The sequence below is a fragment of the Puntigrus tetrazona genome, chromosome 3 (genome assembly GCF_018831695.1).
Source record: "Puntigrus tetrazona isolate hp1 chromosome 3, ASM1883169v1, whole genome shotgun sequence".
NCBI lineage: Eukaryota > Metazoa > Chordata > Actinopteri > Cypriniformes > Cyprinidae > Puntigrus > Puntigrus tetrazona.
Window position 1 is genome coordinate 9,366,716 of NC_056701.1, and position 14,586 is coordinate 9,381,301.

At 38.4% G+C, this 14,586-nt stretch overlaps 1 protein-coding gene across 2 annotated transcripts in view; it reads left to right on the forward strand.

Annotated features, from left to right (window-relative positions):
* Positions 1–14,586, forward strand: part of col5a3a (collagen, type V, alpha 3a) — a 47,113-nt gene that overhangs the window by 13,018 nt on the left and 19,509 nt on the right. Inside the window, exons 5-20 of one of the 2 annotated variants that reach the window (XM_043235655.1) lie at positions 2,812–2,934; positions 5,120–5,563; positions 7,552–7,668; positions 7,751–7,873; positions 8,586–8,636; positions 8,745–8,786; positions 8,944–9,006; positions 9,901–9,975; positions 10,254–10,337; positions 10,810–10,866; positions 11,015–11,068; positions 11,159–11,212; positions 11,432–11,485; positions 13,353–13,406; positions 13,578–13,631; positions 13,997–14,041. In XM_043235655.1, coding sequence (XP_043091590.1) covers positions 2,812–2,934; positions 5,120–5,563; positions 7,552–7,668; positions 7,751–7,873; positions 8,586–8,636; positions 8,745–8,786; positions 8,944–9,006; positions 9,901–9,975; positions 10,254–10,337; positions 10,810–10,866; positions 11,015–11,068; positions 11,159–11,212; positions 11,432–11,485; positions 13,353–13,406; positions 13,578–13,631; positions 13,997–14,041 — 1,494 coding nt within the window. The remainder of the gene's footprint in view (positions 1–2,811; positions 2,935–5,119; positions 5,564–7,551; positions 7,669–7,750; positions 7,874–8,585; positions 8,637–8,744; positions 8,787–8,943; positions 9,007–9,900; positions 9,976–10,253; positions 10,338–10,809; positions 10,867–11,014; positions 11,069–11,158; positions 11,213–11,431; positions 11,486–13,352; positions 13,407–13,577; positions 13,632–13,996; positions 14,042–14,586) is intronic. The other variant, XM_043235656.1, reaches the window with a different exon arrangement.

A 14,586-nucleotide genomic window follows, 5' to 3' on the forward strand; every position in this document is an offset into this window, starting at 1 on the left:
TATTTTTAATGGCAGCATAGATCATAGAAGTTACATTCATTGTTTGTAATATCCCACAATCTTGTGTATGTGCTTTGGTCGTGAGTTAATAAAAAAGTATACTTCTGGAACTCTTAAAATATATTTCATTCAAAGAGTGTTCAAATCATACAATCCTCATTAATAATGATATTAAAAAACATTTTAGTCTTAATATTAAGATATGTGCATCGTGCAGAAGTTGTACTCCTAATAATGTTTTTATTTGAACTATGCTTAGTATGACAGAAACATATTTTAAATATGTAAGCCTGGAGCACAAAACCAGTCATAAATAGGCATGGGTATATTGGTAGCAAAAGCTAACAAATTCACTGCATGGGTCAGAATTAATCATTTTTCTTTTATGGTAAAATCATTAGGATATTTTTTTTTTCAATTCCAAAGATTGTTCTATATCCTATCAAATCAACAATTCTACGAACAAATCCTAACAATTCTAAAGGTGACTTTTATGTCTGGTTCTGTGGTCTTTAGTAAAATGAATACTATTTGTATTTTTTATTATTTTTTTCATCATTTAATTATTATTAGGTTTCTTTTATTCCAACCTGGTGATTCACTTCCTACCAGAAAACAAAATCTGGTGACTAAATATTCACTTTAATGACTAAGAATATTCACAAGCTAACCAGACACGACATGGTGATGGTGGCCTGAAGACACTTTCCTTAAATAAATGTGTCTAGTCATTGACTGTCTGGGCAGCAAGGCTTTTAGTTTAGTTTAGTGTGGCATATCATCTCTATTTGTGCCATGATTAAGAGTCTGCACCACGTCTTGAGCTTTAAAAGAAAAGAAAAGAAATCTCATCCTTCTTCGTTCTGCTTTTCAGATCAAACCTCGATGATGAATGATGACTAAATCCCCTTATTTTTTTCTTTCTCTCTGGGTCCCCTGCCCACTCATTCTAATGTTTCCAGTAGAGCACGGGGTCATTGTGATCTGGGTGAGGCTGGTACTGGGGGATGTGTAAATTCAACCCAATCTGAAGCCAGTTCCCAGGCCCTGGATTGAGGGGGAATCCAGAGGACTTATATTCCAGTCCAAATCTCTCAGCGTGGGAGAGCTGCTGGAGAGCCTGGGGACTATGGTCAGGGTTAATGCGTCTATTGCTTCCAGATTCTTACAAATTGCTAAAGAGCTGAGGAAGTCTTTCTGAACTAGAGAACTGAACTAGAACACACACACACACATGCGCACACACAAAACAAACAGCTGATTATCCACAAGTTGTTTCTAGTATTTTTTTGTCAGTTGTTTGTGTTTCTGCTTAGAAGATGCAGATAAGATCCATAACATCCAGTTCATGTCTGGTCCACTGATACTAAATGGTTGGTTTAAAGCATGCAGAAACAAAACTGTGTTAACAGGTTTGTTGAGTCCTTGAGTTGTCAAGCATGAGGCTCTAATTTCATCCGACAGATAGAGAGAAGAGAACACTTGTGGGATCAGTGGAGTGTAATTAGTTGGCTAGGTATACTGATTTATTTTCTTTTTAAGATCCAGCATATGTCAGATTAGTGTGAGAAATGCTGTGGTTTGGCTCTACTCTACTGCTGAATGAGTTTGTGTGGTATCTAGGGTATTGCCAGTTTTTGACCTCTTGTTCTTCCTCCCACTGATGTGCTGGCAGGACCCCAGCGATGAGTCAAAGATTCTCCATTGGCCTTATGATGAAAGATCTCTTTATTGTGAATATATATGTATGTGTTCTGTTCTAACGTCTGAAAATTAGGCTGCTTAAAATGTCTAAGTAATTTCATGGAATTATGGCTGCCTTTCAGTAGGGGGCGTTCTGTCCTATGGTATTGCATCTTGATTTCAAATATGCAATAGGTTTTAAAGATATTTTCAGTTAAGAATTCAGTATGGATTTGAGCATTTCTACATTTTCAATATATTTATCATATAGGAGCATCATACTGGTGTTTGTGTGTATATTTGTGTTTAAATACATTTTACATTTAGATATTAGAGATCATACTATCTTTAATGTAATGAAATGAAAATATGGTATCGATGCTGCTTGCATTTTTATTATATCTGAAAACTTTTTTAAAACTACTTTGAAATGGAGAATATTTTCTTTGCAGCCAAATAATAAATAATTTTTATTTAAAAAAAAGTGAGGATGTTTTTTTATTCGCATCATAAAGACATATATAGAGAATAAATAAAGAAAAAATAAAAAGGGGGTAGGATTTTTAAAATATTGCATTTGATCTTCTTCCAAAGAATATTTTTATTTTAAAACATGCACATAATCACTCTTAATCACACACTTAATAGGTTAAAAATTAATCCATAATCCACAATTGTGGTTATCACACTAATCCCTTGGTTAGGGCCTGATTTCAGTCTTGGGTGCAACAAAGTCACAGATATATAGTGATTTTTAAAATGCGCATCCTACACACTGGCACTAACACTGCATTACTACTGCCCATTACTACGCACTATTTTCTTTTAGATAGAGACTGCAGTCAAATACAGGCTGAAAATATATTTTTGAAATGAAGATTTCTTATTTGCAGTGTGCTTCCAAAATGCCTAATGCGATATGCAAATAAAATAGATTCCACAAGTTTTACCCCGATTTCATCAGTGTTACACAAGTTGTTTTTCATCTTAAATTAATTTTCTGCTTTACATCAGCATGTTCTGCTGTTATATAGTGTTAAACGGGGTTTTATTTCTCTTTGATCAAGAATTACCGCAGTACAGTGAATATTACCGAATCAATGCGAATGTTATATGTGTGTATTACAGGGCGAGATCCAGCAGCTCTTGCTCGTGGATGATCCTCAGGCTGCGGCGGTCTACTGCCAAGATTACATTCCTGATTGTGACAGCCCTTTGCCCTACAGTACCCAGAGTCTGGATCCTGAAGAGGTTAGTGATTTCTCTAAGAGTTTGGCTCCCCATGTAGTCCAAAAAGCTCTTTGTCTTCTTTTCTTGTTATTTCCGTCTGATTTATTTTACATCTAACACATTGTTTTTCCTCCCAGATTTATTGGTCCATTCATTTCGCCTTGTATTATTCTCCAGACTCCTCATGTTTTAGCATTTAAGTATCATGCGCGAACAGAGAAAGAAACACTTGTTTTCCCAATGAACTGAGCAACCAGCTTCGCCATTTTCCAGAAAATTGCAGGACGTTATGAAGACATAATTTGTTCCAGCTTGGCCAAAAATGTCTTCCTCTTTTTGGAAGAGCCCTGTCAAAACTTTCTTTGAGTGGCTGAGCTGCCTTGGCTTCTCAAGTCCACATTTACATTTATCTGTTTGCACTTTTTACTGTTCTGGCTTCTGGGCTCGACTCCCAGAGCACTCATCTGAGCCAGCCAATAAACAACACAGGCATGCATAGGAATAAAATTGATTTTAGTGCCGAGGCACTAACACACTGTTAGTTTTAGGATTTGAACAATATATATATATTTTTTGTGACAAATAATTTAGTTGATTTAATGTAAAACTGCAGAGACAAAATTGGGTCCTTTGCTTTTTTCTTTTTGCTTTTTTACACAATAATAGCTAAAATATTGCACTGCAACAATAAAATATACAAATCCAACTATATAAATAACAACAACAATAAAAATAAATAAATGAACTATTAATAACATAAGATTCAGTGGTAATATTGAAAATTAATTCTCCTCAGATGGACACATAAATACATAGATAGATTTATTCTGATTAAATAATACAGCAAATATATGTAATATTTAGTGCTGTTAAACAATTAACTGTGATTAATCCATTTATACATTTTTTTATTTTACGAAATATGCATGTGTTATGTATATATAAATAAATACACATAAATATTTTCAATACATACATTATAAATATACACAGTGCACACACACATGCATCATGTAAACAAAAACTTTTATTTGGGATATGATTAGTCTCTATTGATCGTTTGACAGCACTAGTAATATCATGTGAATATGAATCTGAAAATAATGATGCTGAAAATTCACATCACATTAATAAATTCTATTTTAAAACATATTGAAATATATTTTTGACATGATTTCACTTTATTACATTGTCTTTTTTTAATAAAGAAATGCAGTCTTGGTAAACATGAGAATTTTTTTCCAGAATTATACTTACCAGAAACTTTTGAATTAGTGTATATATTAATTTATGGCTCAGGTGATTGGCTCAAAAGCATTATGAAGATTGCATTTTTATAATCGCATAATTAATTTTCGAATCACAGCCTAGGGAACAAGAGGCTTTCTACATGAGCCTCTACATCTTTCAAATAAACAGTTTGGCCCATATTTGTCCTCAACATTTTGAACATGTTTTTTCGATTGTGGTGATTTGTGTTTGTTGTGAACTTGCACGTGCGTGTGACTCAGCCCAGTGAGTAATCATGTCAGTGGGTTAGCATTTCTCTGCGGCCTTCAGGGAGGAGCGCTTAAGGTCATCGTACATTCATTTCTACTCACAGCTCCCACGCCCAGTTTTGTGCAAGTGTGCTGAATGTAAATGTCTGCGTCTCTCTCCAAGTTGGCTCAAGGAAAAGTGTCTATCGGCATCCGTTCAGAGGTAGCGCCAGCTGGCTTTCAGTTCCCACAACAGCTGAGAAAAGAGGGACTAATGGCGAGATTCATCAGCATTGCTCACATTACTGACCTATTACCAGAGCTCACACTGATCCCATTCTATCCTGCCCGACTTGGCATCTCAACACCTCGCATTGGTTCTCACATTATTCATATAATCTCCCCCCGACAGGCCTCATCAAGCCTATTCAGTCAGGGCCTCTCATAATAGCCTGTAAGCAGCTCAACTCCGACCCCTTGAATTGTGGGCTGATAATGTAGCGCATATCTGAATTGAGAACAAGTTGAACTGTGACCTAATTTGCAAAGAGAAAAATACATTGTCTAGCAGAATCAGTCAGCCACCTTAATTTTAGATTCAGTTATGTAGAGATGTAGCGAGCCAGTCATATGCATGCCGGTATGATTTACAAGTTGTGTTGTTTTGTAACTATTTTAATTCTGTTCATCTATGCCCGACCTCTGACCCCTTGCCCCATGAATAAAAGGCCAAACCCATCCGTAACCTCGATGACTTCATGCAGGGAGACGAGCCTGTTGAACCAAAGAAACGCTCCAAGAAAGATCGCAAAGGCAAAAAGAACAAGAAAAAGAGAGATAAGAAAGGCAAGAAAGAATCTCGTAAGAAGAAGAAGCAGGCCGAAGATCTGGAAGAAGGTTTCCTCGAGGTGTCCTCTAAGCTGCCGGAGTATTTGTCTCAAGAACCTCATCGAGGAACTTCACCAGCTGCGACGGAGCAGCCAAAGACTCCAGTGCAATCAACTCCAACAACAATGGTGGATCTGATGGATTCAATACCCGACATGCCCACTCATGAACCTGACACCTTTCAAGACGAACTCACCAAAGCCACTGCAGAGCCTGTGACAGATATAGAAGACCAGTCTGTATTGACAACAGCAGTTTCTGAATCCTCAAAGATGGAGGTGGAGGTAGAGCTTAAAGTGCCACTGTGTTTGCCCATACTTCCTCCTCCCTCCCCATCGTTCTCCTGATCAATCACTGACTCCCCTCACACTTTTTAACCACCAGTCGTCCATCGTACTAACCAGCCTTTGCCCTTCTAACCTCACCAATAACATCACCAAAACTCTTCTTCCCACACTTCAAGCTCATAAAAAACCACAATGTCCTCATAGTTTGTAGCTTCAGTGAGATGCATTGACTCAGAGTGCATATGGATTATGGCTCATTGCGACTGTGACACTTTGATGCGCGTCGCAGGTTGAATATGAGACATGATGCATATTTCATCCAGGTTTTGGCATAGAGTTACACTTTTATTTGTTGACTTGGCACGCTTTACAGACTGAAACTGAAAGATGCGCACCAAGACAGAATGAAAAACAGGACTGTGTCTAGTATAAATCCATTTTCATGCATCTTTTTGATGCATTTACCTCCGACAGCTCTGATAGATGTAGTTTTTGCTGTATGAATCAAGTTTCCGCTGAGGTGAAACTCAGATGCCAATATCAGTGTGCCAAGTTTGCTCACCCTTCCATTCATGCTGTTATGGCTGCCACCAGAACATACGGCTTTTGTGCTGACATCTCCCATTGTTAATGAAAACACCTACCCCACACTCACCAGCTCAGCAGTATTTATGCCTTCAAGCCGGCTTTGTAACCAAAACGTTTCTGTCCATTGCGCTAACATTTTAATTAGTCAACAGTGACCTGGAGATCTGAAGCACAGTGAGGCCAGAAACATATTCTGTACAAGTACACAAATGCCTTTGCAAATGCTTGGCCAGCATATTGCAAGCGCAGAGACACGTTAACTTCCAGAATCAAAGGTTCCTTATAATTCACTCACCCATATGTGATCTAAGATCTTTCTGTCTTCAGCTGCAAGGAAATTAATGTTTTTGAGAAAAACAATCCAGGGCTTTTCTCTATATAGTTGACTTCAATGGTGGCCAACAGGTTTAAAGTCCAAATTGCCGTTTCAATGCACCTTCAAGGGGATTCTAGCTAAGAAATAAGGGTCTTATCTAGTGAAATGATTTTGCACCAGCCCGACCTCACACATTATGTAATCACATTAGAAAGGTTACGTGTGACTAAGGGTGGAAATACCAGTGTTTAAGTGAATGTGGAGAAAAATCGGACTGAAAAAATCTGAAAATTAGATTTTTGCCATACCATACCTATTTTAAACCGAAGTACACAAATGCATAACTAACCACTTGTGACTTTTCCAACGTGATTACGTAATGCGTAAAGATGGGCATGCGCATTGCAAAAGTAGTTCAAGACAAGCATTTGTGGTTAAAAATTATATACATTTATTTATTGTTTAGAAAATTATCTATTGTTTTGTTGAAACTGCAATTTCGACCTTCAATCCATTATGTCCCATTAAAGTCCACTGTATGGACAAAAATCTTTTTTCCTCTAAAAGCTTAATTTCTTTGCTACTGAAGAGAGAAAGACATGGCACACATGGGGGTGAGCAAATTATCATGAAATTTTATTCTGGAAGTGAGCTTATTTTTTATTATGCACTCTTGCATTACAAACAAATCTAGTTACTCAAGGGGGTGAAAGAGTTGCAATCAAACATCTGTTACACTTCAGTGCTGTAACTTCAAGCAAGATTTTCATCTTACAGCCACTCAGCCATGACAGTAGTTAACTTGAAGAGGGTAAAAAACGGAACAAGGCAAGTTTATGCTAATACTCACTATATAGCACCCCCTTGTGGCAGAGCAAAGAATGCAGCGTATTCTGATACATATCTTAATTTGAAATTATGTGCTTGTGTAGACTATATTTCAGGCCTTAATGTGTCTAAAGCTTAGATGCCCAGTGAACCCAAACTAATATAGAGTGGAAATGACTGACTGTGCTCGGTATCTCCATGGTTGCGGTTGCCATGGCTGTGCCGTCTCTGACTCTGCTGTGTTGATGTGCAGGAAGAGAGGCCGATTAAAACACCAGAGGTTGAGTTCAGTGATGACCTTTATGGTGATGAACACAATGAGCTCTTGGTCTCCACAGTGACAATTGGCCCCAATATCACAGACTATGAGGTATGTGATTTCTGTTTCTGGGCTTTCCGACTATTCTGAGCATGTCTGAGCTGTTGATAACGGATATTTTCGGCATTCATAGATCCTGGAGTATGAGTTTAAAAATGACTCAAACAGCTTTGAACAGGAGTATGAGGAATATGAGGTTTATGAGGACCGATTTGACCCAGCTCAGAGGGAGAAACCAGACACATGGGATGGAGAGGTACCGTTTTGCAATAACAGCACGGGCAAATGTGGATTTTCAAATATGGACAGAGTTTATTCTACAATAAGACAGAAATGCAGTAATAGTAGTTTTTATACAGTATTAGATTTATGTAGCAATATGCGTAAAGATGAAAAATATTAGTGAATGTTAATTTTCCATAAATATTTACCTGTGTAAATACATTTCTATAAATATTTACCCGTGTAAATAGATTTGCAAAAAGTAATCTTTATTCGACTGAAAAATACTGAAAGCTAAACAACATTGTTTAAATTTATTTGGAGAATATTTGTGTTTATATTTAACTTTTTTAAAGTAAATGTCCACTTCTTCTCTGTATTTGTCTATTTAAATTTACTTAATTAATTACTTGAGAAGATTTGCAAAAAGTAACTGGAGTATACTAAAGCTTTATATTGAACTTTTTAAATGTAACTATAATATAACTTATATCTATAACTTAAATACAACTTTCCAATTATTTATTCATTCTTTCTTTTTTAAAAATGTGTCACTTTTTAAATAAAAGTTCATGTTGCTTTAGCGCATTTGTTTTTGATGTGGTATTAAAACTGGTATCAATAATAACAAAATTACACTGAAATCTTTAAAACTACTTTTTGTAACATGTATTATTATTGTAACAACTCCAATCTCAGCCAGTTGTGACCAAGATCTCATCTGTCACCTGTTCTTTCTCTTACAGGGCAGGAGATTTGAGAAAGGACAGAAGGGAGAGCCAGCTGTTGTTGAACCAGTGAGTGCTGGAGTGTGAAGTTACGCACACACACACACCCACACACACACTGATTTATGTTGGCTAATGCAATCTAATTCTAATCTCTTTGTGTTTTATACTAACTAGGGCACATATTTTCAAGGACCTCCTGGCCCACCGGGACCAGAAGTAAGTCATAATACTATTAAGATTTAACAGAATTTTTGAGAATAATTTAGACAAAACACAGGGAAATAAAGCCTTCGAGTGATTTCAGGTGGCCTTGAAATGGTGTCTGGCATTTGTTTCATAAAAAAACTATTTGTGTGTCTGTTTATTCTCCCAGGGTCTTCCAGGAATTCCTGGCATCACAGGTCCCCCGGGACCCAGTGGAGACCCAGGTGATGTGGTGAGTGTCCTCATAATCAGCTGACCCACATGACCCGACATGAACCTTGATTCTAGGACACATAGGACACATCAAGGGGAGATCGGTGGGATGATTGGACTTGTGTGCAGATGGAACAAACCTTACCGATGACTCAGAGCCCCTCGAAGGGACCACCAACCTCTACCGAGGCCATAGGCATCAGGGGAGCCATGACTCATTTGATAGTTTGACCTAATTTGCTCTGGACAGTGTGTCTGTTCTTGTAGCGTGACTCACTCTTTACACACGATCCCTTAGCAGTGTAAGACAGACTGCAGACTTCCAACTGCAGTAAAGAGCCTGAATTCATCATTTACCTCTGACAGTAGGGATGAAGATAGATTATTCTTTTGTCTCCGCTCAGTTTAGCGCCTCTGGCCGGTTGTGAATCAACTTCTCTGGGGTGTCAGCTTCACAAAAGAGTTGAGTTTTAGTAAAAACATCAGACTAGGCTGAGAAAGCGCGTTTGCTTGAGATGTAAGCTCTTTTTGGCCTCGTATATCTATAGAGGTCTTAAAACATTGAGTGAAAGGTAAAAGAATATGTACTAGCCGCAGGTTTTATCTTTTTCTTTTGAAGGTTGAAGTTCTGTGTTGTTGGGAGAGGACTGTTGACTGACAGCTTTGATTAGCTGAGCTCTTAAATGTTTTACACCAGGAAAATAAGCACAGTAGGCTTTGATACAGGCAACACTAAAAAGAAAAATCATTAGGTGTTAGGCTGCATTCAGGAAACAAGCCAATGGATAGGGAATAAATGAAGGATGCTGTTGCAATTGTTTCGTCAAGTGAGTATTGCTGACACGATTGTGTGCACATGCATGTACAGAAATGCTCCATTGATGAACTGAGCTAATTGTCTCTCCTCCCCAAGGGTCCTGAGGGACGTCCAGGGCTGCCTGGCGCTGATGGGATACCCGGTCCTCCAGGCACTTTGCTTATGTTACCCGTAAGATGAAGTCATTCCTTCAGTAACACATTTAAACCACTTGCATCTTATTAGCTGGAGTTGTTTGCCAGAGGAAAATAATTAAAATTTTACCTCACACAACTTGAGGACGTGGCCTCAGTAGCATGCTTTGGCCACATGGTGGAGCTGTGATATAAACAGACTTAATGACATCCAGCATACTTCGTTTTGTTTCAGTGCTTAACATGTTAAAATATATATCTTTAATAGTGAATGTAAGTAAATTATTTAGTTAGCAGTCTCTTTTTTGCATTTAGTTCCAGTATGGAGGAGACTCTCAGAAGGGACCTGTGATATCGGCTCAAGAGGCACAGGCTCAAGCCATCTTACAACAGACCAAAGTAAGACACCAAAAAAATTACAATTTGGGACACACTGTAATGTATCTCTGATGCTGACATGAACAATTTAATGTGACTGAACTTACTTAATGAATTGACTTTTAGAATTTTGTATTTTTTAAGAATTAGCTTAGTAAGGAAAACAACTTTTTGGTTTTATTATTTATTTATCATTTTTTATTTACAAATAAAAGCTGCTCAGATCTCTTGGCAGCAACCTACAAAATCCGTTTCACACGTAGCATCTTCAGAAACCGTAAAAATCTAGATGTTGTGTGACACTGAACAGTGTTACGGTATACTATCCAAATAAGCAGATGTTTATAATATATGCTCAGCTTAAAACCTGATTTGAGAACTGGTCTTTTTAAAATTTTGGACAAAATGGTAATGTTGTAAATTCAGCACAGGGTTAAGGATGAGGAGAAATGTGAAACTTTTTCTATTTGTTTTTATTTGTCTTTGCTTCTAGCTATCATTGAAGGGCCCTCCAGGTCCATTAGGTCTCACCGGGAGGCCGGGACCAGTGGTGAGAAACTTTGTCATTTCTTTTCCAGTTTATTTCAGACTTTTTTTCTAGCACTGGCTATGCCATCTACTTCAAATTCAGATTGTTTTATGGTTTTAGAGGGGTTGAATGGATACTTTCCGTCTTTGAAAATGTATATTTGTTCCAGGGTCTACCAGGTCCCAGTGGACTAAAAGGGGACAGTGGAGAGACTGGGCCTGCGGTGAGGACATTTCCTTTTGATATTCTCCTTTACATTCAGTAGCCTTTAAAATCATCTCTCTCTCTCTGTTTCGTATTCCTCTCTTTTAAGGGCCCACGTGGGTTGCCAGGTCCTGCTGGTCTTAATGGGAAACCAGGGAAAAGGGTAAGACTGAACATCTCACACTCAGTGTAAGAAAATCAATGGATGAGTGATCAAAGTTCAAGTCTGATCCATTTAATTAACCTCATCATGAATATGAATTGGGCGATAACAGTTTTTATATTGATGTGCTGTTTTTTACTTCATGAATATTGCATGAAGCAGCACACAGTGGTGCACAGAATATGATGACGAAGTGGTATTCTGTGTTTCACCTTGCAGGGTCGATCAGGGGCAGATGGAGGTCGAGGGGCTCCTGGAGAGACGGGAGCAAAGGTAATTCACCATATAGTCCCAGTAGGACAGGCCTTGCACAATAATAAGGGCTGTGGCTGTATTACACCATTTATATCAGCTTCCTCTGTGATTCGAGTTTTATTTCCTGTGTTTACACATTTGACATTAACCTATGATAATTAGGCAGTCATTACTACTATTGCTCACACTTAGGTTAGGGGTTTAAACAACCACTCTAATGATAAATATTAAACCTCTGTACATATCTCAGTTTAAATTGCAAGAGGCAAGAAACTCCTTAGCAACTGCATAGCAATGCCCTAGCAACCAACCACAAAAGACTTCTAGGATTGTTCCAATGGCTTTTGGATTATTGCAAAACTTTGGCTCTGTGACTAGCGTTAATGATTCATACACATTCTGTTTATTATGATAATCTTCACAATTTAACACAACTTATATAAGCCTATGTAAACCACCTAATAAATGGAAAGTGTGAGTTTGAGTTAGAATAGTTCATGGTTATAAACGCAATGTAGTGAGTAGTGAATAGGAAAGTCTTCCCAAAACTTCTGTACTAGTGTTAATTTTGTCAGCCATTTTGTAATTTAGACTTAGTTTTATTCCTGTGTCAAATATGCTTTATATATATATATATATATATATATATATATATATATATATATATATATATATATATATATATATATATATATATAAAGCATATTTATATATATAGCCACATATTCACTTTAGTGTACTAATTTAATAAAGGCTATTTAATATCTAAAGTAATATCTGTGTACATTATGAAAACAGGTGAGTGTGCATGGCTTCCAGATTGTAAAATCAACAATACAAGAAAATATGTCAGTTTAACAAAGAAGCTCTAATTTTGAAAAGCTCATGAATTGGAGGCATGTATTTTGTCGGCTTTTTTAGATATAGTTTGTATTCCTTTAAAATACATTTCAGTGTAGTCTTTTATCAACGATTGCATTTTGATAGTTATTGTTTATTGACCTTGTCATGGTCTCGTCATTGCCTCGTTTTGTTGTAGTCAGGGGACAAAAGATTGCCAACATTTCGCGTTTCGTGTTTTCATTAACAAAAAACACTATTCTATACTCCCATTTTATTGGGAAGTATTTTATGTCACAGAATAAACATGAAAATATTTTAGGCTTGTATGAACCACAGACCATATTTTAGGCATTTAACCAAAAAACCATTACAAAACCCACTAAATGGACCGATATAACCAGAATTTCAAAAATGGCCATTTCTGGGTTTTAGGACTCATTCCCGTAGCTCTCTATATGTTGGCAAGTATTGCATGGGCAGTCACCACAAATATCCAGCTTTTGTGTGTAATTAGCTTGTATGTGTATGTCCACAAATGGTAGTTTCAACTGCCAGAGCTAAACAGGAACACCGGAAACTTTTTAAATTTGACCTTAATAGTTCTGGTCATTGATGGAACCGTTTGCTATTGAGAGCTGTGTTTAATTGTGTGCGCTGACAATAGCAAGCATTCAGCCCTGTCCAGCTGCAGGACCCGTCAGTAAATAAATCACGCAGAGCTATTTAGCACAACAGCAGCGTGTTTGATGAGGAAGTGCGAGGTACTCCCGCAGCTCTCCGAGTCCCAGCACCGGATGCGGGCTGAGAATCGCAGCAGATGGGAAGGTTCCTCTGAGGCGGCCTGTCAAACCCTGCCACATGCCACACACACCTCTGCCCCGTAGTCACTGCTCACTAGTCTGCGCGTTTGTGTGTTTGAAGCAAAGCATATGACATTGGGAAAGAACACGAGTTCTGTTTAGCTAATGAAGTGTGCTGCTGGAGTGTGTTTGAAAACGCAGCTTTGCTGATCTTGCTCACGGATCTCTGTCTTTTTTTGCAGGGTGACAGGGGCTTTGATGGACTACCTGGTCTTCCAGGGAACAAAGGACATAGAGTGCGTAGAGAACACCAAATTGCTTAATCAAATCACACAGTCTGTTTACTGCTCACTCGAGAGTGCCTCTTAGATGTGCCTAAACGCTCCGCTTCACTTTTAATAGATCTAATTTAGAATTCATATTGTGTGCTGTATCTTAAATGTGACCCTCATGTGAACAATCCTCAGGGAGACAGAGGAAAACCAGGACCCCACGGTCCACCTGGAGAGCCTGGTCATAAGGTAACACACATTCGCTTTTCCTTCTGTCCTGTTTTCAGAAGCTTTGTTCAAGCCCCTGAATGAGTCTTTTATCAGATTACTAATAATCCGTTTAAAGATCCCCTGCACTGCCTCAGGTGTGTACTCACAAATCGCATGAAAGAGACAAGCCATGCACTGTGTGGGATGTTCTCATTATGCAAAGTTGAAAAATGTATGCAGCAGCGATTCACATTGATCACAGCTTTCAAGAATGGGAATATTTTTGCATACATAACCCTTCTGACATCCTTCCTCAAAGACTAAAGGCCAGATCTCGCTTATGCTTTTCAACTGCAATGAAGATGATTATATCGGCAAACTTGTTGATTGATTTCCAATTACAGGGTTCGGATGGACCTGTTGGGCCAAGAGGGCAACCGGGAGAACCTGTGAGTGACAGGATCCAACCCAAAGACACATGCACATGAGCACATAAACACATACACGACTTTGACATCCCATGGGCAGGCCCGTGTTCCTGCTTGGCACAGCCTGATTAACAGTGGCTCAAGCGCCATTTAAGTCTCGGCAGGTGAGCTGTGATCCATTGGGGCTCCGGCTGTTTAAATGGATCACCTAGAGTAGTAAGGGACTTGAGCACCATTACGCCGCACGCCTGCTGAGAGAGAGGGAGAGAGAGATGCTGTGGAGATAAATGCGGAGATGGAGATAGATGAGCTGGGAGATTGGTGGAGGGAAGAGATGAAATCCTGGCCTGCATGATTATATTTCCATATCAATCACCTCCCTGGAGATCACAGATGTGGCTCTGGAACAGGTGGCTTGGCCGGTGTACAAAGACCAAGACTGACAAAAACAAAACACACACACCAGCCATACATGCACACAAACACACACACACACTAGAAGAGAGAGAAGGTTTACACACGTTCGCATACACATTAGTACAGATGTGAATAAACCACCTTGTGCA